General features: G+C 35.5%; 1 protein-coding gene across 4 annotated transcripts in view; it reads right to left on the reverse strand.

The window, feature by feature from the left end:
* Window positions 1-442: 442 nt before the first annotated feature.
* LOC131161964 (uncharacterized) overlaps window positions 443-24,914 on the reverse strand; it is a 35,983-nt gene continuing 11,511 nt past the window's right edge. For 2 of the 4 annotated variants that reach the window (XM_058118040.1, XM_058118041.1), the window contains 8 exons: window positions 20,547-20,652; window positions 19,037-19,350; window positions 18,690-18,795; window positions 18,196-18,552; window positions 18,048-18,124; window positions 17,846-17,970; window positions 1,618-1,890; window positions 443-667 (listed from right to left, as the gene is read on the reverse strand). In XM_058118040.1, the coding sequence (XP_057974023.1) occupies window positions 648-667; window positions 1,618-1,890; window positions 17,846-17,970; window positions 18,048-18,124; window positions 18,196-18,552; window positions 18,690-18,795; window positions 19,037-19,350; window positions 20,547-20,652 (1,378 nt within the window). In that variant the 3' untranslated portion in view covers window positions 443-647. Of the gene's footprint in view, window positions 668-1,617; window positions 1,891-15,739; window positions 15,953-17,845; window positions 17,971-18,047; window positions 18,125-18,195; window positions 18,553-18,689; window positions 18,796-19,036; window positions 19,351-20,546; window positions 20,653-24,914 lie in introns of those variants that run through there. The other 2 variants (XM_058118043.1, XM_058118042.1) reach the window with 1 other exon arrangement.

Below are 24,914 nucleotides of genomic sequence, written 5' to 3' on the forward strand. Positions count from 1 at the left end.
AATTAGGATCAAATATAGAGGGCCTTTCATAGTTTTTCTACAAATTATATGTTACACACCCTATCAAACATCAAATTTGTTGTAGAACTTCTAATTCGTTGAGAGCACGAATCTCGAATTTTTAATTTAAATTTGCGTAAATTCAACAGAAATTAAATATAATTTTACATTATAATCTTTTTAAATTCAAATAAAATTCAAATCCACTTCAACACTACCCTGAGAGAATGTCCCGTGGCCGCATTCAGAATCATGGAATTGGAACCTTACAATTAGAATTATGAGACTACACCAAAGTACAAATTTGCATTGTGCAAGACACCTTTAAGTTGTACACAGCCAGAGAAGGAAAAGGTTTACACATAACTCTCCTTCAACTGAAAAATCAAACTCTGTTAGAGGCAAAGATAATCGCCAGATAATGAAAAACCGTTACGAACAATAGCAAAAATAAATAAATATATTATCAAAAACTAAATTAGAAGAACCTAATTGGCAGAGTTCATGCAAATTTCCCATCAAAGGCCATCAGTTTCCACATCCAAATTAAAAAGATAAAATATACGAAAATACATAATACATTTTTTACTCTTTAACAGGAGAAACCTACTGTCATCAGTCACTTTACTATTCAGCTCGTGCAGGATTTAATCGCTGTCCTCGTCATCTGTGAAAACAGCGAAATTCACGTAAGGAAGCTGAAAAATTACCTCAAATGATACAACCTAGGGGGGAAGGGGGCGTCTAATTACAGTAAATAAACAAGTACGGTATGGCAGCTTGCGCTGTAACACACCCTGATATTGCAAAAGTTCAATTTAGAGTGTGTTTTAAAGGACTCATCTTCTCTCAATTTGCATTCTAAAGTCTCAGAGGAATCCGTTTATTTTTCCCCCCAGCAAGTTTCCACTTTTGCCTGATGAATAACCAACCAAGAAATATGCACAGCAAGAAACTAACTTCTTTTAATAATCATTTTAATGATTAGGAGGAGGATTTACCTATGAATCTCTCTAAAAGCCAAAGCCAAGTAACTGACAAGATAATCTACTCCAAACTCCGAACAAGGGCAATTATTGCTATATGTATTGACGCTTCTGAGACTTGCATATCTCAGGATAGAAGGGAATTAGTTTTTTTCCAACATTTTTTTTCCAAACTTACTCCATTTATCCCAAAGTTCTGATTTTATTAGATTCCTTGTGTTACTAACCCAACAATCATCTGAAAACTAACACAGATACAATATCCCTAAATTAAGTATTGGGAAACATACAATAACTTCCACATTGATGTTGAATAATTTCACCGCCTAAATATGGAAGCACAAGCTTTATCAAATATCCCTCTACCAATCAACAACAAAATTAAGTATTGGGAAACATAATTTCACCGCCTAAATATGGAAGCACAAGCTTTATCAAATCATGGATGCTGTGATATATGGTACTGGAACTACATAGTCCAAGCAACAGTGAACTTCTCAAATTGTACAGCTACAGCACCACTAATCACAGGATCCAAGTTGTCAGAACCCTGTGGAGAATTCATATTTGGAAGTTTATGAAATCACTAACCATGAACAGCAAAGCGCAAAATAAATCCATATTTGCTTACCTTCACTAAACTCTTCGCTCTGGCTCTCTTCATCGCCATCATCATCATCATTCTCATCATCCTCATCATCCCCTTCATCGTCATCCTCATCATCCCCTTCATCGTCACTATCTTCTACTTCATCATCACCACCAGTTTGAACTGGCACTATGGGCTTTGGAGGAGCAATAAAACTTGTCGTGGACCTTCTGCGTGAACTTGAGACAATGTTGCCCATGTCAATGCCTTCAAGTTCTTTTGCTCTTTCTTTTTTCTTTTTGACTTCCTTAATTTCTGTGCAGAATATTTCATGACAAAAATTATAAGCAACTACATGAATTTAGGCAAGGAAATGCAAACACATGCTTTCGGTGCAGAATATTCACAACAAAAAAGTATTAACTACATGAATTTATGTGTTTCATATGTAGATGCACAGCCTCATTGTCCATAGGGCCTTAACAGCTCAAGGTACCTTTGCAACCAAATTTCAGGAACCAAATTTCAGGATGAATTGTCTAATCTTAATGAAATAAATTCTAAATGAACTTCGGAGCAATTGCCACCAAAAATTATCTTGCAATTCTAGTAATCAACAATCACACCAGATCACATTACCAGAGACTGCTTAGTTGTCCATAAAATATCATTTGTCAAAACCACAGTTCCCACTTGAGATTCAAGAGAATTGCACAAAAAAAGTAATAACAGAAACTACTCAACACAACTGCCCAATTTGCATATGAGAAATATGATTCATAGATACACTCCCCTGTAACCTTAATGGACAGCCAGAGCTAATTTCTTTGTCAAGGAATTACCGCAATGATTACATTCAAGCAAATCATTCACCTCATTGTAAGTAGGTATTTTATAGGAATAGCATACAAACTACCAATCTAACTACCAGTTGATCAATTTTGCACATTTTGGCACCACAGAGTTCGCTACTCAACATTTATTTCTAAAAAGTCCATTCCCAGTAGGCACCTTTGCACCACTATGCAACCACTTTGTATAAAGAGTTGGTATGATCTTTTCAAAACATTTAATGAGTTTTTTTTTTTTTTAAAGTAATGGAGGGTGCACAGAAGTATTAGTTCCACCTTTGTTAGCCTTGAGCCTAAAAAGGATCAGTCTAACGGGCTCAAAATACTAGCATTAGGTATTTTTAGCACATTAGTTGTTGATTATAAAATTCTACCTAAAGTCCTCTCCGACAGATTGGATGAAGTGTCGACACTATTTCTCAAAGTCAGAGTACTTTTATTGGTGGGTTGCCAACTTATAAATGTAGCTTCAGTGGCAAATGAGGTTATGGAGGATCTTATAATCTTATTAGAAGAGGAAGGCATTGAAATGGGACTTGGTGAAGGCAAATGATTGTGTATGTTAGGCTCTTTTTTATAGGATTTTAGAGAGGGCAGGCTTTTGGCTGGATGAGATGGAGCGAGAGGATTCGAAGATGCCTTGCTTCTGTGGTTTTTATAATCTTTGTGAATGGAGAGCCCAAGGGGAATTTGTTTGATCTATGGCTTTTTAAATAAAGGTTATATCTGAACAGGTTCACTAAATAAGTGAATTGACTAAATATTAGAATATTTGGTGGCAGACCTGAATTTTCTCAAAATTCTTTTGATAGAGACAAACATGGAATCATGTCTGATTCAGTAAGAAAGAAATTCAGAGATTACTTTTCCAATTTTATCCCCTATAAAAAAACAAAAATAACAAAAGAACTCAATACCCAAGTGATTAAAATTAAAATAATAATTTTTAAGCTTTTACAATAATAAAATATTATATTTATAATTATTAATTATATATATGACAACAAAATATCATTTATGTTAAGTTAAAAACTTTAGTTTATGTAATTGCTTGTTAAACTTATCACATATTTATGGTCCCAAGTGTTCAGAAGGTTAAAATTGGAAAACAATATATATTCAAATATTAAATACAAAATAGTTACAATAATTCAGATTTTTTTTTGTTTGGATAATAAAAGAAGATATATTAGGAGAGAGAATGTACAATCATAGCTAGGATACTAAATCCTCAAAAAGAAAGGAAAAATAAATAAATAAAAGCGAAAAAATAAAAAGATACGAAAAATATAAAAATAAAAATAAAAGGGCATGAGGCGTCCTTGGGTCATAAGGCTCCCCGCTTTGTGAGGATAAGAGGAGGGTCGTCACAATGTAAGCAACCTTACCCCTACTTTTATGCAGAGAGGTGAAAAATTCCATCCTTTACCTTATGTTCTTCTATAGGAAAGTCGTCATCAAAAATATTAATTCCATCTAACCCTTTTAAAGGAGGCAGCATGTAAAATAAATCCCCAAGGTGATCAGTAGAAGAATCAGAAGAATAACCATGTTGATCTAGAATTCGATCCTAAAGTAAGCCTTGTCACAGTCAAAGTCACTACTGTCTGCACTATCGTCATCCAAAACATCTCCCCATCTCTTACGACCCTTGGTATAATTGACCCACCTTTCAAATCTCTCTTAAGATTTATTTTTATTTTTTGGTGATTTTGCTAGATGAATCTCAATTTTTTTCAATATGCTTCCTCATTTTAAAACCCTTTTGCGCTTCCTTATGCAGAACATAAACCTTTTGATCTATCTGATTATCTGAACTAGCTTGACATTCCTTCTGGACCTACAATAAAGTATTGAATTTCATTCTCACAATAAGTAATATTCGTAGATGAATCTCCCTCAATTTCATTCTCAGAGCCCTGCCCACTAACATACTTCTTCTGAACAAGGAAAAAAATACCCTCAATAATATTAACAGACTTTTTAGAAACCAACCTTTCTATTCCCACCTCACCTCCTTCTCTTTTATGTTATCAGAACAACTACTCCTCTCCTCTTAACCATCATGGGTCTAATTTGATGTTGACTGAATCGCTGATGCAGTTGCAGCTTGCTTCTGCTCCGAAGGAAGTTGAAGTCCTACTGCATCACAGAATTTAAAAGCACTATGGGCTTCATTCAAATAGGGAGCCTGACTTTCATCAGGACTATTAACACCAGTAGGAATAAGCTTTTGAGTCTGCCCATTAAGTTGGCCCAACTGAGGCCTAACCAGATTGCTTTCTTTCTCAATAAACAAACTCAAAGTAGGATCAAATTTCTGATTTTGGACCTCCTTAGTCGAAAGGCCCATCATGTGCTTTCAAAGGCCTATGTTACTGTCAAACAGTAGGCAAAGGTCTAACCTAATTGTCAAAAACCCAGGCCCAACCCATCCAATCTTCATCACACCTTCGTCCAAGCAGGAAGCCTTAGCTGCTTCTAGACTCAGCCCCTTGGTCAGAGTCCTTGTCAGAATACTCAGCCACACTAGCATCTTCCCCCACAGTGAACACACACCACCTCCAGCTTACCCTTAGAAGTTGTGTGGGCACCAGCATCAGCTCTATTACCTGAAACTACCTAACTCCATGAATGATTATTATTACTCCCTACGTCATTAGTGACAGGATGAAGAGAGTTTACCAGAGCACTGAATTCTTCTCCAAATCAAAGCCACCCATCGCCTTTGGACCCTTCAGGAACAAATATAGAATATCTCTTTCCTCTCCAACCATACCCTAATTACAAGAACTTACTTGCCTTCATGGCATGTATCACCATCCAGTATTCACAAAGCCTACTCGAGCATACATCCTTGCTGGACCTTCCATCGAGAGATAAAAATACCTGCGAGAACTGTGTTGCAGCAGCCAATGAAAGTCTTACCCATCGATTGCATAGCTGATTCTTCTCAAGAATGAAAAGAGCTACCACCTTACCCATTTTATCCAATCTCAGATCCTTCAATGTCCATTTGTCCGGAACATAAAAAAACCCCACCATTGAAATCTACAAGCTCCATGACAAAGCACGATATCGACATGGGAGATAAGAAGGTTTTTTCACATGAGAGAAAACCATCAGGAAATAGCATCAGCGTTGGAGCACAGCTAGGCCAGCATCGGAGCAGCACCGACTACATTAGAAACCCTAAGGACATTTGTGAGGGAGGGAAAATCATTTCGTGAGAGAGAAAATAATTTAGATTATAGATTCAGTAACCAGTTCAAGTTCAATTCAGAATTGGTTCACAAAATCATAATTAAATTCAATGTTCAGAACTTACACTTAATTTTACAAAACATCCTCTAAATCTTGTTTTTAAGCATCTAGGGGTGTTAAGACAAGGGGAACCACTTTCTCTCTTTCCATTAACATTGGAAATAGGTTCTATGATTTGAGTATATGGAAGCCTAGTTGAGGGATTAGGGTGGGATATATGGATTCATCTATCTGCCATGTGCAGTTTGAGCATCAAAAGCATTCCTTTCATGTCATATGATAAGGACAGTTTCATAATGTGTTAACCATCTGTAGATTTTGTCAGGCCTGAGAATTAATTCTCAGTGGTAGTGGGAATGGGGGTAGAGCCAACTGTTCTTTCTCATTTTCATTAATAGCAGATTATAGCTTCTTAATTTCGCTTATTAATAATCTACATGTCCCCATGGACGGTAACACATAGCATCTTAATTATTAGATAGTCTCTAGGAGATTAGATGGATGAAAAGGGAGCTTTGGTTAAGTTAAAGAGGCCATATTACTCTTATTCAGGTTTGTCCGTCGTATATCCCATTGTATTTCTAGACCCTATTTAAGATTCTTGTGAGGGCAGTCACTAAGAGAAGTTAAATCAGAGATTTTTCTTAGATAAAGAATAAAGTTATATTGTGATTGAAGTACAATTACATCACAATGGAGGACAAGCAGGTCCTCCTGAAATAGATAGTAATGAAAAATAAACCGTAAAATAACAAACCCCTCCAGTCACGTCGCATCAATAAGCTGCAACCCCAGAAATGAATCAAACTTAGAACACCATAAAGAACCCTGCTACACACCAAATCTGATTCTATCACCCTCCAAACATCCAGCCTCCAAGCAACCTTTTCCACCACAAGATTCCAAAAGGAGAGAGCACTAGGGTTACCACCTAAAGGAACACCTAAATAAGAAATGGACTAACTATAAATAACATAACCTGCCTACTCCACCAAAGTCGTGTAAAGAAACCATATCTAGATTAATACCAGCTCAATAGAAAGATCTGCAGACTTAACCCTGAAACTTTTTCAAATACTTGGAAAAGAGCAAGCAAATTAATGAAAGAGCCTAACCTATAAGAAAGGTGACAGACAGCATCCTCAGAAAACTGTAAATGAGAAATAATCACCTCTTCTGGCCCACCCTAAAAGGCTAAGACCTTCCACTTTAGCCCCCTCCATGCCACGGCTAATGTTCTTACTCAGAAAGCAAGAAGGGGGATCATGAATCCTCTCAACAAGAACCTACCCCACCCCCACCCCAAGGGGCACAATGCAGAAAACCACAATTTAGGTCCACCATTAACCATCACTGAAAATATCACTGAAAGATGTCCCCCAATCCACTTCTAGCCAAACCCATGATCCAATCCAAGAAACTCCAACTTACACTATCATTAGTTTTCCCAAAAGTTCAACTTAAACAACCCGCTTCCTATGAATTGAGAGATGGTTGATCAAACTAAAAATCATTGGGCGATGGCAGGTCTACAACAGAGGGATAGTTGAGTTTAGGTATTTTGGTGTCTAAAAAATTTACTCGGCAGAAAAGTGGTTAAGGTGGCACAAGATAATGCACTTTAACAAAACAGGTGGGATAATAAAGTTGAAATAGCAATTACTATATGAAACCCTGTAAATTTGTTTCACATATACTAGCTATGGAGCATGCATGACTCAAATTTTCTACTATTTTTTAATTTTAAAAACCTTTAAAACATTTTGGTATATTTTTATCATTATCTCACTATTTTATCCTCTCAAAGGGCATTTAAGGAATTTTAAGAATGAAATTTTTTCTTACATTAGCAACAAATACTATTTTTCCCCAAATGTTCATTATATAGTTGGTAATGAGCATCAGCTTTTAGGAGGATCATTGGGTTCGGGTTGTTCATTTCATTCAAGCTTTCTTATCGTTTTAATTCATCCAACCCAATGTTTTAAAAGGCAAAGGCATAATGCGGGGCGTTTTATCCGTTATGAGGCAAAACATAAGCCTTGATGCATTGAGGTGTAAGTCTTTAAAGAATTTTATTTTTATAAGAATTATGTAAATAAATTATTTATATATTTAAAAATAAAAAAATTAAGAAAATTGCAAATAAAATGTAAACTATCTAATGTAATTTGTAAACTGCTTTTGCCACTTTCAAAAGTACTACCAATCACAATAGATGTACATCAAGGATATGCTTTGATCCCTTATCTTTTTGCTTTAGTCATGGATGAACTGACTAGGAGTATTCAAAATGAGGATTCATGGTGTATGATGTTTGCAGATAATATCGTCTTGATTAATGTAACTAGGGTGGAGTAGAATCTAAGTTAGATTATGAAAGTTAGATTATGAAGAGAAGCTTTAGAATTTAGAGGCTTTAAGTAAAAATAAGACAGAATCTACGAAATGTAATATCAATCATAGCAAGAGGAATATTAAACAAAGTTAAACTTGATGATAAAGAAATCAATAGTACTAGTAGATTTTGATACCTTATATCTATTATGCAAGCTCAAGGGTAAATTGAAGATGTAACGCATAAAATTAAAACAAGTTGGGCAAAATGGAGAAGTGCTTCAAGTTTGCTGTGTGATAGTAGAATACCCTTAAAATTAAAAGAGGAGTTTTATAAAACATATGTAAGACTAGCTATGCTATATGGTTTAGAATGTTGGACGACTAAGAAACAACATATTCAAAAAGTAAAAGCTGCTGAGATGAGAATGCTAAGAAGGATGAGTGGTATAACATTAAAAAATAAATTAAGGAATGAAAATATTTCCAATAAGTAAGGTGTAGCCCTTGTAGAAAGTAAGATAAGGGAGGGACAACTCATATGATTTGGGCACCTGCAACATAAGCCACATAGTGCGCCAGTGAGGAAGAGTGAGTTAGTTACTGTGAGACATAATAGAATGGATAGGGGTAGACCTAAAATAACTTGGAATGAGATAGTGAGTAAGGATTTAATAGCCTTAAATTTGTCAAACGAAATTATCCATGATTACATAAATTGGCAAAAAAAGATTCATGTAGCTAACCCCACCTAGTGAGACTTAAGGCTTGGTTTGCCGTTATTTTTGTTTGGTAAAATCAAGTGTTAAGTGTTGAACACTAAATTCAAATGTGATTTTGTAAACCAGTTTTGAATTGAACTTGAATTAGTCACTAAATCTAAAATCTAAACTATTTTAACTGTTTGGTATCTAAAATATGAATATGTGTTGTTTTTCAATTTTAACCTTTTGAACCATAGTTGTCAAATCAAGATTCAAATCATGAATTGAAATTCCAATTTTAGGAATCGAGAATCGAATCGTAAGATTCGGTAGAAATTTCCAAAATCAATTCTAAATGACATGCATATCTTGACATACAAACAGGCAACAAAATAATAAATTTAAATTTTGAGATTTAAAAAAAAATCAAATTTCATGCTTATGTTTTCCCTAAAATAATAAAAAGAGAAAGAGTTAGGAAATACTAATAAAATAATGAATTTTATGTTGTCTAAAGGACGAAATCAAGAAAAAAAAATTTAATGAACTTTGGCGTTTATCAACATTTTAGGGAAAGCATATGCATTAAATGTTCTTTGTCGAATTAAAACAATAATAATTGGCCAAAAATTGATAATAATTGAACAAACTACTAAAAAAACTACCTTTTGAATCTGAACAAAAAAACGAAACATAAGTACCACCTTAGCTAGTGAGTGTTCCGCCCCTTCTTCTCAATGGTAGAACACTATACTCCTAGAGAGGAGAATGGTTTTGTGAAGGCAAGTAAGCAACATAAGACCTAAAGTTCTATTTCTCCTTTTTTAAGCACAAAAGTGATGCACACAAGGTATTGATTTTAATATGAAAAAATAAAAGCCATAAAAAAGAAAGAGATGCTGTGTTGGGGTTTTAAACTAGTCAAGTTGGTTAGGATATGATAGTTTCCAGAATCGTGTGAAATGATAGATTCAATAGATTCACGAGGAGAATCGATAGATTCGGCAATGATTAAATTGTTTTTAGATTCTCTAGTAAGATTCAAATCAATTTGGTGTGGAATTGATAAGAATCGTACGATTGAATCGTGAATTGTAAGATTCTAACAACTATGTTCCCAACACTTGGAAGCATAAATATTTGATAAAATTAACAAGCAATTACATAAGCTAAATTTTTTAATTTAACATAAATAATATTTTCTTGTCATATATTTAAGTAATAACTATAAAAAAAAATAATAAATATATTATAGTGCAAGAATAAAATGTATTATTTTAATTTTAATCACTTGGGCATTTAGGTTTTGGTCATTTTCATTTTTTATAAGGGATAAAATTGGGGGAAGAAAAGGACTTTTGAATCTGAATCAAACATGTTTCCATGTCCAATTCCATCAACGGAATTTTAAGAAAATTTCGAGCTACTACCAAACACTAATGTATGATTGATTCACTTATTTAGTGAACCAATTCAAATATAACCTCTATTCAGAGTCCATTCAAATCAAACACCCCTTAGGTCATGCCAATGTGAAGTTATCCAAGGATGTTGGACCGTTGAAGACAAAAATCTATACAGCCAATTGGTTGGTAAGTTGATCCACTGAACTATCACTAGACCTGACACATTTTTTGCAGTGGGGTAGTAAGCTAGTTTATGGAAAATCCCAAACAACCACATTGGGATGTTGTTTCTAGGATTTCGCCCTATCTTAAGGCTATCCTAGCAAGGGTTTGATATATAAATGTAATAAAAACTATGAGATCATGGGATATTCTAATACAGACTCAGCTTACTCTATTGATGATCGAAGGTCCACTACTGGATATTATATATTTGTGAGAGGTAAACTTGTAACTTGGCATAGCAAGAAACAAACTACTGTAGCAAGATCTAGTGCTGAAGCAGAATACTGAGCTATGGCTCGTACTTTGAGTGAGCTTTTGTGGCTCTAATGTTATTGTATTCTTAATAAAAGATTCAATAGATTTGTATTTATGATTAGTCCAGTTGCCATTCTTTACATAAGGCAGAGTTTGGTTTTTTGAAGGTGATAATGGAAAAGCTGACAGATATGTCACCCTTACTGGCACTCTACAGAACCGTACATGAGATTTTCACCTCATAAGGCTCCTCATTCAATTCTTTCGAAGTCATGGCATCCCTTACCTTTATATTGCTTGCAGTTCAATGTTCCATGAGAGGACAAAGCACATAGAAATTGACTATTATTTTGTGAGGGATGCTATGTTGAAGAAGATCATGAGGACACCATTTGTGAAATCTATGGATAAATTAGGCGATGCTTTTACAAAGCCTTTATTTAATCCCGCCTTGTCTAATGGTTGTTACAAGCTGGGGTTAGGTGATATTTATACACCTCCAACTTGAGGGGGAGTGTTAGAAGAGAATATACTATTTTAGCAATTAGGTTGTCTTAATAGGGGTATTTTCATTCTTAAGTCTTTATTATTATTAATAATATATAAGAGGGCAGACCTAGAGCTATACTTTTACTCCAGGAAACAGCCACTCAGTTTTTCCCTCTTTTTCTATTCTTCTCCTCTTCTCTTCTCTTCTCTTCTTTTCTTCTTCTCTCCTCAATCACTAACTTTGCAATAGAAAATTTTGTGAATTTTCTGGCATTTCTTTATTTGCTTTTTTGCTTTTCTTATCCTCTCCTCTGCACCAAGAACTAAGAACATTCCTCTCTCTCACGCCACAAGCTTGATGCCAGAGTTTTGGCAAGATACGCAAGGGAGACGCACTTGCACGACATCTTCCTTAGACACCATGGAAGAGTCTTGCATTATGATAAACAAAAATAGTTTTTTGTTTTTTCAATGACAAAGGAAAAGTTATCAAATTTATCAATGTTTTTCTCTATCAAGCTATCAACCGAGGAATGAACATTGTTAGAGATGTTCATTTCTCTTCACAAAAAACACCGATTCTGTGGGTAAGGATTTTCAGGGCATCTAATAATTTTATTATGAAACAAAGAAGGTGAATGGCCATGGACAATTCCTCTCTCTTGAGAAGATTCCAAAGAAGGCAAATGATATGCACACCAGATGGAAAGGAGGCAGGGGATTGGAAAAGGTTTTGGGGGGAACTAGAAGCAGAGCAGAGAGGGCACTCAACATTAGACACACAAACAGTGCTGCAACAATACCAGGATTGTGGATCACTGAATGTGGATTGAGGGATTAAAAAGCTAGAACAGTTCACACGTCACCAGACTATATTTTTGAGGGTTGACAATCCCTTGCGTCGGCAAAGGTTGGAACTCCGGAGAGGGCAGCCAAGGAAGGAATGCAATGGAAATGGGTATCCTTGAACAAAGCGAAAAAATAGGAACTCAATCAGAAAGTCCACGTTATTCTCAGGTAAATATTTCAAATGGCCCAGTTAAGTCAGCTCAATCGAGCGGGAAGGATCAGTCAAACATAGCAGTCCTTTATGCCCACAATGAGAGGCCTCCGGGTTTTAGACCTAGCAGCAATCAGACCTTATATACCAATCTATAATGAATGTGCTATCTGTAAAATCCCACGATGAGGCTCATTTAATTATGGGAAGGGCCCAAAGAGTGAACACACCCTCTTTGTCCAAGGCTCGCTTTATTTGGATAGAGAATGCCTTTGTTCTCCGTATTGCATCTCTCTCAATAAAATTCTTTATTTACCAAAAACTAGAACAGTCGAAAACAGCTAGGACCATGTAATTTTTATATATATGAACTACCATGGAATAATATTTGAAACATAATTTAATAATGATACATAAAAAGAAATGATGCAATAACTTATCTTAATAGTCTAAAATACCCAAAATGATAGCTTTTGTTACTCATAGTCAATTACCCACACTAAGATGGAGACATTACGATAATTTTTGTCATATGCAATATTGGAAGGCATCACTGTTATGTGTTCCTTGCTATATAATTCACTAGGAAATGGAACCAACACGTCCATTTTTGAAGAAACAAGGCAATTGATGTTTGGAGCACTATGAGAAGAGACTAACATATGATCCTCAACTCTTCAATCGAGGCTACGTGATATTAAGCAAGATGATAAACAAAACAAAAAAAGTAAGATGGTCGAAATGATAGGCAGACTAAGGATCTTGTTCAGTGGGAAGAGATCAAATCTTGGGTTCGGACTCTTCTATACTCATCTCACATGTGTTCTTGATATTGTTCCTTTTTGGTCACATTCCTTTGTCGAGAAATCTAAGATTCCTTCCAAAGTCAGGGCTTTAATGTGGACCGTGGAAAGTATTACTACAAATAATGTCCTATAAAGGGAAAAGAAAAATAAAGCATTGTCTCATGATGCATGCTTGCTCTGTTATCTAAGTGGTGAGACAACTTCCCATGTGTTTGTGTATTGTTGCCATTCATGGGAAATTTGAGCTGCCTGCAGTATTTGAGGAGCAGCGTGGATTTACCTTTCTTTTAAGTGCAAGTTTTCTCTTTCTTTTTGGGCTATTGGTAAAGGGAAGGAGAGGAAGGTACCATGGAAAAGTGCACCATCATATGGGATATAGGCCATTTGGTCAGGAGCTCAATGCATATACTTTCAGGATACCTCAACTTCTATTGAGCAGACTTGCAGAGGAATTGGCAAGCAGCACTTTTTCTTTATAGTTTCTTTCCATTCAGCCCTTTTATCTTTATGTTTTTCATTCAACTGGGCAGGATGCCTCATTCTCTCTTTTGATTATTTTCTTTTCACTCAGTATATAACTTTTTTCATAAAAAAAATCAAAAAATAATTTAAAAAATGACCTAAAACGTTTCTTAAGTGTTGTAAGCTAATAAGGAACGAGAAAATTCTGCAAGATATCTATTAGACTAGTTTTGCACAAATCAGAATCTCTAAGCAGTAACAACCAAGGTCTTAAATTTCGATTTCGACTCAAATTTCAAAGCTCCAAAAGTACAGAAATTTCGATTTCGATTTTAAAAAATAACAGAAATTAGTTGTAAAGCATGAAATTCTTTGTGAAACTTAAGAAATGGTTAACAAACATAATAATATAAGTTTTAGGACTAATATATTACAAATTAAATCCATCTATGTTTTGTGTAAGGTGGAAAAGTTGTAAAATAGTATGTGTATCAAACATACTTGTAAGATAATGTACATTAAACATATTCAGTGAATACAAATGAAATTCATAAATCATTTAAATATTATTTATTATACAAATAATGATAATTTAGACATGAATGGTTAAATAAAATGTTACTGTAAGTTTATTTTTTCATATAATTACAAAAGCACTTGTAATAATCTTTTGTTTCGATAAAATAAATTAAGAGAGAAATTTTACTTCACTCCTAAATCTCTCATTTGAATTCCAACAAAATTTCATTGTATAGTTAAAATTTCAACAAGTTTTGCTAAAATTTTGATATTTCGATAAATTTCAGATGATTCATTGCGATTTTGACGAAAATTATGCAAGACGAAAATTGACTGCCATTCGATTTCAAGGGTGACGGAAATCGAAAATTTCGACAATTTCGTGGAAATTTAAGACCATGGTAACAACCAAAATTTAGAGAATTAACTGTAGCTGAAGCCATGTTATTGAGACTTGAGATGGATGACTGACAATATGAAAAATTCAATATAAGAAAAAATTGCACACACAAGATATTAAGAGTAACAGACAACATTAATTGAAAATAAGATGATGGCAAATTTTGCAACAATATCAATTTTCAATTTATTGAATGAAATTTCTAGAGCCAACAGCATCCTCAAGATGATATCATAATTCCTATCAGATGGATTTCATTAACTGTGACACATTCATTCAAAGAGTTGCAAGGACATGGACAACAAGCTACTAGCAAGATTTGAGTTTCATAATCTTCCTTGCAGATCAGATGAGGCTACAGGGTTTTAAAAGGCAATTTTGAGGTGTGCTTTAATTCCTTTGAGGATAAAACACTCCAATGCATAATATGAAATGTGCAACTCTTGAAAGGCAAACACCTTTGGGAACTGGGCATATGCCTCGGGCCAAAAAAGCACACTTCTCACTCTTCAAACCATCAGGCATGCACATATATGGATTCCCCCCCCCCCCTCCAATCAACTTATTTTTGCAATATATAAAAATACAAAAGGACTTAAAAAAAAAAAAAAACAAGCAGTCAGCACACGAGCAGCCCTGCCTCCCTCAACGAATGCTCTCCCTCCTTTGACAAACACCTTCATATATTCTCTGACAAGACTGCTACTCCAACATGATGACTGAGCCATCATCCCTGTCTGGCCAGTCAAGAATGAGGTTCTCTCTTCGAGAATCTGTCATTTAGATAGTTTCCCCTCTCTATTCAACCTATTTCCTGCATTGAGGACCTGATTCAGATCTTTGAGACTCAACTTGATTGAGATCTACTCCAGATCTTCGCACTCTGGAAGCCTCTCTTTTCGCCAACAACTTATCTTTCGTGTCAGCTAGCCAAAATGAATAAAAGATAATCTCTTCAATGAGAGTCAAAAAAGAGAGACGAGGAAGTAACTTTTTCTTTAAAATATTTATGTCTTTTTGGCAACAGTGTGGCTCTCTTTAACAGGTAAGGCAACCACAATAGTACAATATTTATGCCCATTGGATGGGCACATGCAGTGGTCCTGTAATACATGGGCCAGTGCACCCATTGGCAGCTTGAGTTCCTCAGTTTTGACTCTCTATGCTGTTTCTAGGGGTACATTTTACATAACAAATTTTATTTAACTATTTAATAAATTAATATTATTTTTTTGTATGCATGGTTTAGTTACATATACTTTTAAATAAAGAAATTAAATTCAAAATGCCTTGAGGCTTATGACTTGCCTTGTCACAAGTAAAATGTCTTGCCTTACATCTTCACCTTTTAGGCTTTTAAATCACTGGATGAGTACAAAGAGTCTTTCACAGCAGCATTGCCAACTTGATTGAAAAGTCATAATATGATAACAAAATTTTCCTCACCTTTTTTGTTTGAGCTCAGGACAGAATAGGTCTGTTTCTTCTTTCATTGTAGATCTGGCCAGTCCTTTATCTTCATGGCATTTTCACTATCTGAGACCCTTGAATGATAGAGAGACGAAAGAGTTATCCTCTTTGTTAGTCTTGTTGAGTTTCTGTTGGATCTCTTTGGAAGCTGATAGTCGATCCTGGTCTTTAGATCCTTGAGGCTTTATCCTGCAAATCTTTTTGTGAGTTCTTCACTAGAACTGATTTTTCCTTCCCTCTCTATAAAATTATTCTGGAGGCCAAAGTACCCCCTAAAATCAAAGCTTTTTCTCTGGTTGATTCTGCTTAATAGGACCAACACCAATAATTTGCTGCATACTAGGAGGCCTTTGAAGGCTCTCTCTCCAGATGTATGTGCACTTTTTTTTAACGGATCGGAATCTGTTCCACATTTTTTCATGCATTGTGATTTTTCCTGGAGGGTATGGAACAAGTTATTTAATTATTTTGGAGAATGTTGGGTTTGTACAAAGACAGTGGAGGAGTTTTTGACAATTTCTTTTGTCGGCTTCAGTAGGAAAAAGGAAAGAAAATGGAAGTGTGCTTTATTTTGCAGTCTTTCTAGGGCCTGTGGACAGAATGAAATGTGCATATTTTCTCAGGGAAGAAGTTGTCATTTCTGTTGGCTTGGGAGAAGATTCATGATTTAGCTTCTCTTTGGTGTGTAGGTAATGGGAAATTCAAGGTGTGCTTTTTGGATATTCAGTGCAACTGGCATTCCTTGTTGACTTGTTAGGGCATGTTGATTTTTTTGGGTTGTTTTTCATGCCTTTTGGTTTTCTTTGTCGCTTTTTCTGGGGCTACCCAAAGCTTGTTAAGAAGATATCTTATTCTGCTGTTTGCAAATTCATAATCCATCAATGAATTTCTTTTACCATCACAAAAAATAAAGATGTAAGAAAACCTATTCTACTCCCAATGGCCAAGTGACTTACAAAATGTATCAAAACCACCACCTTCTAGCATCCTTTTCCCTCCAGAAACCTCTAAAAATAAGTAAGCAAAAAAGCCTCCAAAAAGCAATGTGAAACACTTAACAATCTCCAAAGTAAGCAAATGAAATATTAAGCAGCTAAGAAATGCAGAAAAAGATTAGAATGTGACTCATCACAACCAAAACCCCCACACAAACATCAGGGAATGAAGCATTGCTATATCTCCAAGTCAGAAACAGTTCTTTGTACACACACTGTTAAGGGCTTCCATCCATATAAAAGCCTAACCTTTAATAGAACCTTAGCACTGTTGCAATTGACAAGCAGACAAGGAGTAAGAAATGAATCAAATAAGGGTAGAAGAATTTACAAGAGTAAACGCTATAAATATCCAAAGTCAATTTTCCTATCCCTCAAAAAAGAAGACTGGAAAGAATCCAACAAATTAAGCAACAAAAAATGAGCTCCATGACCTATCTTTATTCTTTAACTCTAAGATTCTTGTGACAATGGAAAGTCCAAGGAACTGAATCCTCCTTAAATACCCAAAAAAAAGTAGGAGCATTATGAGAAGGTGACAAAGACAAGGGCAGATATTAGTCATTTCACCCATTCTTTTGCTAGGTGAATTTGCTTCAAACCATCTTATGCCAAAGAAAGTTAATTTCCAAGGAAAATGCCACAGCCACATCTCCACAGTTTTTTCTAAGACACCAAATTACCAAGGTCCAAACCCCATTCAGACTTAAAGTAGGCAACCTCTCAACTCACCAGATGATCCCTCCTCTGACCTACTCTAGACCATAGGAAATCACTATTCATGAGTACCTTAGCAACAACCCCAACACAAAATTTCAAACTGCTTTCAGGCTATGCAGTTTGAAATAAGATTCAAATCATGGAAGTAGGAGCAGTCATGAAGATGGTCTAAAATATGAAAAAAAGTCAGAGAGAAAATAATTCAGAAGATTCTCCCCTCCCTCAATTTCCTTTTAGATTTGCCTTATAAATAAAGAAGTCCAACTTACCAAATCAGCAAAGTAGTTATTCCTATTGAAGTGAAAGCTTTTATACTGCCAATCACAACCAAATGCAAGTAAAAATGGTCAATGGTACTATTGCTCACCTTTTTCAGAAGGATTGGGAGATAAACCTTCTCTTGAGAGAATTTCCTCTAGTTCCTTAATCAAGCGGGCCTCACGTTTATCTTCAGGTGCCTGTTTAACTCTCTTGTAAATTGCAGGGGGAACACTGCAAAAGGAAGACAAAGTTAAGGAATGAACATTGCAAAAAAAGCAGGGCTCATGAATAGGGTTAATAAACAAAACCTCATCCCACATGATTTGATAATTGATTTCAGATGCTCCACACGCTTTCCATAAACAGGAGTTAAAACTTCCTTCTTCTGCATTTCAATAAGAATATTACAAAAATATTCACTTGATCAACTTGAGACTTGGCAAGACAAAGCATCACCTTTACAAGTTTTTCATCAGATGACAGGAGGCGACCGTCTTCAGATAAATTTCCATCTTCTGCATCACTATCTTCTTCTGACACTGTTTCTGCAGGCTTCTGCTTCTTACTGGGCAGCTTGGTTTCCTTTGTGAGTCTCTTACGTTTTTTCTGCTCTTCAGACTGCATTTTTCCTTTGGGAGCGATTTTCCTTTTTGGTTTTATGTCCTCTTTTTCCACTTCCTCACTCCCATTGTCAGACGAATCAGAACTTCCATCATTACTGATCTTTGCAGATGCTTTGCTATGAGAATTTTTCCGAAGACTCTTATTTTTAACCACAGCTGCAACCTTAGACACTTCATGCACTTTTAATACCTGATAAATAATAGCATCAATAACAAACCAGGGTAGATGTATCTTGTAACAGTTAGCATCAATGGCAACTAATGTAGATAGTACTATTTGCTAGATCCAGAACTTAAAAGCAAGCCTTCTGACCCAGTTTCACTCACCTTATCTACCTGTTCCCCTATGAACTTTTTGTAGGGATCAAGGGTCTTCTCTTCAAGTTTAAGATCTTCCTCCAAAAATCGACGAACTGAGGCCATAGTAATTTTCCTTCAAAAAGCAAGTCGTAAGTAATAGTTTTAATGACCTCAAAATTAAAAACATTTGTGCAAGGATTACAGAATCATAGCCACAGAAACTCATAGATAAAAGAACAATAAATCAGATAGGTTATGCAGCAATGACTCAGGTGAAAATAGTCAAAATACAGTTAAATTGCATGTGTTTTGTGGGTGCATGAACGAGAGAGAGAGAGAGTAATATTGATAAACAATTTTTAAAAATAACATACTCAGAATTTTCCCTGATATGGGAAGCCCTTTTCAGAATGGCCTTCTTTATTGTGCTCTCACTTAGAGCCACTTTATTTTTAGTGGCTTTAGCTTCCTCAGTTTCAGACTTGGTTTTTTTCTGTCCTGTCAGAAGCCCCATCACTGGAGAGTCTTCCATTTTCTCCTCGCCTTCAGAACTAGGCTCCTTTACAACTTTCTTCAACTTTGCTCCTTCAGGTGACTCTCCTGCTTCACCTCTTCCAGAACTGAGTTCTTTTTGAACAGTCTCCTCAGAGATATTGGAGGCATTCTCATCATCAGCACCATCTAAGCACTAGCAGTTAGAACAAAATGTAGATGTTGATTAGACTGCTTCTAATTTCATTACAAACGAGATGATAAGTATTAAACAAAAAAAAAAAATACTTCCAACTTCAATTTTCTAGATGTGCACACAATCAGGAAGTCATGAAGCATGATTTATGGGCAGAGAATTCAAAAGAGCCTTTTGACATTAGACAATATATTTAGTCTGAGAAAAACCACCGAACTCCAACTTCAAGGACTCAAAGATTAAGAGACTGAGTTATAGGATATTGCATCAACAATTGATGAGAAATATGACACAGATAAATGAAATGCTAATAAACCTGGTCGTGCATTTTAGGCTGCATAATAAACAAAATATTCTACCCAAACTTACTTTTTGGAAACTGCTTTTTATTTTATTCAAATTTCTCCAATTACCACCACTTGTATAATAGATTATTGCGAATAATTTAGAACATAAAATATCTCAAATTTTGCTTCCTTTTTTTGCTTTTATTTTAAATATCCAAATTCTCAGGCGAACTCCCCCCAGTGCCAAAAAATAAAAACCAAAAGTTTGAGGCACATTTTGAGCTGTGCAGCCATCATCTTATCACATTCTTGTGAAGGATAGTTTTGTAGCAAAGGGAAAGGGGTCAGTGCTAACGACAGAATTATGTGTTGGGGTTGGAAATAAGCCAATTAGTGATGGACAGTCTACTCTTGATGTGACTATCAAAGTTCAAATTGTCGTGTGGCAATGCAAGCAAACGACTTGATACTGATCCGCAGATCAAAAAAGAACTTTAAAGCAAGAAAATTACAGTAGCTTTACTATTGTGGAGACCCTAACAGATCTGAGAATGCAATTGGATGAGGGTCATCATTTAAGAGAAAAAGAAATGAACTGATGAGTCTGATGATGAGTGATTTTAATAGTGGATGTGTGATACATTTAAAGAGACATTAACCAACTTTTTTCAAACATAAAAATGGAAAAGATTATTTTTTTTGTGTAAAATTTACAGGTTATATTTTTCAGAACATTTTAGTATTACGTACATAACGACCCAAGGTAAGCAATTAAGCATACACTATCCAATGTTTTCGCAAGTTTTACAACTAAGAAGAACAATCATCTTATGAAAGCAACTTAAAATGAAAGGAAATGTAAAAAGTTTGATAGGATGTTCAGGACAGTTGTTAAATACAAAGAGGTACCTCCGACAAACACTGCTTGACAAATCTCTTATGCACATCCAATGCATATGTCTCCAGCCCTAAGTCTTTCTCTAATAATCTTCGAACCCCCTCAAAAGTCAAAGAACTGCAACCAGAGACAACAACCATAGCCTTCAACCCATAAACAGAATAATATAAATTAAATTATTTGGTTCCAATTTTTATTCAACAAATAAAATACAAAACATGAACATAAATCATTACTCAAAAAAAAAAAGTTTTGAGAACTGATGAAAAGATATATTCCCAAAGAAAAAGATTAAACAGATAACTTAACAAGTTTTTTAAGATAAAAGAATAAATATTATCAAGATAAAGGAGTAATTATGAGGGGCAGAGGACAAGTGGTCTTAAAAACTAGAAAACAAAAGCAAGAGAAGTACAATAAACTAATAAAATCATCCAAAGCCGCCTTTTTTTTGTAATAGAAGTTATATTAGATATAGAAAAAGAAGTTACAACGAAAGAGGACAAGAAGTCCACCCCATAAAAATAAAATAAAATAAATTAAATTTAAATAATAATAAAAAATTAGCAATTAACCAAGGAACCCCCACTTCAATCCTTTTCCTTCATAATTCACTGAACAATTCAAATTAGCTAACTCCCTTTGACCCTTTTAGCTCTGCTTTCACACCCATCAAAACACACTTCATTTCCTCCAGGATCACCAAACGTTAAATCCAATTTATCCATAAGATCTTAAACTTCTAAATCCTTCCTTGAATTTCCTCCACTAGTGCTGGTAAAATTCAATCCTTGCACTGCAGATCATTAATCAAACCATCATTTACAAATATAGAAACACCTCCAATCCTTCCAAAGTGGATGGATGAACATATGATAAGTCCCCTATAATGTCACTGGAATCAGAAAAAATCCATATTGTTCCTTAATTTCATCCAACAATAAACCCCCACCACAATCAAACTCACTAAGACGGTCACTTTCATCATCTAACAAATCTCCACCCCCACCCCCAATTTTGTTACCTCCTTTCCTTTGCTAACCCTATCACAAGGATTGTCCATCTTCTTAGCATATATGTCTTCCACCATACTTAACTTCCTTTTAAATTCCTCTTTAAAATCTTTGGCACTACCTCACCAGAGTGCAGTCTCTTTCTTTGGACAATTTTTTCATTTCTGCACCCATTAGTGCAATCTTCCAACAAGCATAAACCCTGGGATCCTTAAATCCCTCTGCCTTAGGTACGAGGTATTATTTCCATCCAAAAAAACCATCACCTTGTAAACCTTTGCTGCAGCATCCTCTTGCTCCTCTGCAAAACCAGAATCTTCAACCACTTTGACACCTAATTATTTCTTCTTTATTGTCAAGAGACTTTGCCGAAACCGAGCTACTGGCATCCTGTAACTGCTCCACAATATGATACATTCCACATCAATCTTGGGGAGCTGGAGTGAGATTTTGACCTTCATTTACAAATGGGTGAAGATCCTTCTTCCTATATTCTCCACCTGCACACTGGGGATTGGGTGTTGGGCTGGCCCATTATGATTGGCTTCAATCACCTTTTCCCTTAGGATGGACATCCAAAATTTGGCCCTGAACACAATGGGCCTGTTCTATTAATAAGCCCATTTTATATAAAAAATGAGGCTCCTCCTTTTTTCCATTAAACTTGCCAAGGTCCAACATAATAACTAACCGGCCCAGCCCAGACCTTTTATCCCCTATTCCCCTATTGTAACCCTAGCCGCCTCAACTGGAGTTGCACCGTCATCTGAAACCCTAGCCGCCTTAGCAGTTTCAGCAAGCCCAATTGGCTAAGCAGTACAAATGTTAGTCTTTGAATGCAGATCTTCTGACTCAGCACCCCGACAACCTTCAACTTGAACCCACCCTCACATCAGATGCACATCTCATCTATCTCATTCAAAACAACCTACTTCACTTGTCGGAACTTGCTTTCGCAGCCTTCTCTTTCACCTGCCTTCCCTTTCAAAACCACTTGACTCTACAATCTAAGCATAGAAGGGCTCATCACAACAGCGCTCAAGATTGAACATGCAACTCTTTGGCTAGTTCTCAGAAATAACCAAAGAGAAAATCATACCATTCCATCCCAACCCTAACTCCAAGAATGCTTAACCGAATGAAATCTGGAAGACTATTGGCAAACCAAAAACTGCCTCCTTCGAAAGTTTAATCCATTGAGTCCAAGAGGGGATTTAAATTAATTGATATCTCCCACCTTGTCCAGTCTCAAGTCTAAGGTCTTCCCTTCAGTCTAAATCGTGAGCTTTGACATCTCCTATTACATTCGAAACAATTGGGAGATTCGTGAGAGAGGGGAAGTCATTTCGCTAGCACCCCCCATACCACAACGAGGAAGAAAATTAGATTGAAGCTGAAAACTATGGAGAGTAAGCCCATCAAACTTCGAATCTGTTTGAGTAGTGGCAAGGATAACTTCCAAACACTTGACCAGAAATTTAAGTACACCAAATGCGCAAGTTTCCATAACAAACTAACCTCCAAAGCTATCAAATTGCTGAAGAAAAAAGCTCTCCAATAAAAATGGACACACCAATGCTCCCCAAACACATCAAAAAGCCTACTGAAAATGCCCAATGAAAAAGGACGGCAAATATAAATGTGCATTCATTTCACTGAATCACTGCCTTGAAACACAAAAGCAAACAACAAAGCTCTAACTGGGCCTTCTAACCTTAAGTAAATCATTAGCATTAATCCTGTTAACTGTTAAGAACCACAGACCAAATAAAATAATACCCAATAAAATTGCGGATAAGATTATCCAATATTTACAAGAAAAAACCACTCGAATCAATCCAAATCCTACAATCATGTCCAGAAAAAAGATCAAAAGAATCAAGCTCTCCTAACAGCTAGTTGAGATCCATTGTACTTTCTCATTCAGATTTCTTCATAAATAAGAACTCCAAGAAACAATATCTACCTCAACAAGATAGTAGATGTAGTAGCAAGACAATGAAGACATGGAAAAGAAAAAAAAAAAGAAATAGTCAAGATCCAAAGCTCATCCCAAAAATAAACTCTTTTCCATTACCAAAATGAAATCCAATGCAAGGAAGAGATGGAAAATTCAAAAAATAAGCTTTCAAATAATTTGCACAAGTGGCATGAATACCAACCTATCGAAGTGTATATATATATATATATAAAATATACATATATACATATATATATATATATGTACATAAACATATATCTAAGAAAGCATATAAAAATTGCTCAAATACCTATACCTTTTCAAAAATATTCCTGCAAATATCCAGTAGAATGTGCAAGCAAATACCTATACCTTTTCAAAAATATTCCTGCAAATATCCAGTAGAATGTGCAAGCATTTGAAACACAGTACACATTGTCACACGTGTTTTTGTTTTTTAACTCATTTGACTCCAAATCATCCCTTAGACAAACAGTATTACCAGGTAATGAATATAGGACGGGATACAGATAAGGCTTAAGAGAGGGAGTCTGATCAAAATTTATGATATATATATATATTTATAAGAAAGAGTGTGTGTGTGATGCCAGCTGTCAATGTCAAAATTAGCAAGTCATGAGCAAATATCACAAACCATGGTCACCCTATGAACAGCATAGTTTAAAGCTCAAACTGGACTGATCCAAGGGATGTCACAAACATGGAAATGTGACAAACCATGGTTAACCTAGGCAACTCAGCGCAACCAGGCCGGACCTAGTGAGTCGGACAGGTTGACTCAGGCTTTCATTGGGGGAAAAAAGTTTGTTCTTCTTCGGCAGGCAGTAAACCCAGGACCTCCTGGAAGGAGAAGAACTTCCTTGCTGCTAGCGCTAACTTGGTGACACTTTGCCCAATAAATAATATGTATATGATCAATTTATTCATCAATATATACTCATATATTTACACGCACAGGCATATATTTTAACTCTTTACCTTAAATAAACATTTTCAATTGGAATCAAAATCCCCTCTCTCTTATTCAATTTTGTTTTAATAGCGAAAAAAAATTTCATTAATAGATTAATTAAGAATATACAAACAAGAGAATAAGACTCCTTGACAAACTCTAGGATAACCCAGAAAAAACAAAAAGGAGAAACCAAAGGCAAGGAGAAAATACAGAAAAACGAGCACATCCTAACAAGTCAAAAAAGAATGCTGATCATGCCGAATATCCAAAAAGCACACCCCTTTGAAGTACACACAACCCACGCACCAAAGAGAAGCCAAATAACGAATCTTCACCCAAATCAACAAAAACAATTTCTTCTTGCGCATTACATTCCATCAACAACAACAAGAAGACTAAGACTTAAGTCCCACTAGGTGGAATCGGCTAT

Source organism: Malania oleifera, chromosome 8 (genome assembly GCF_029873635.1).
Source record: "Malania oleifera isolate guangnan ecotype guangnan chromosome 8, ASM2987363v1, whole genome shotgun sequence".
In the NCBI taxonomy this organism is placed as follows: domain Eukaryota; kingdom Viridiplantae; phylum Streptophyta; class Magnoliopsida; order Santalales; family Ximeniaceae; genus Malania; species Malania oleifera.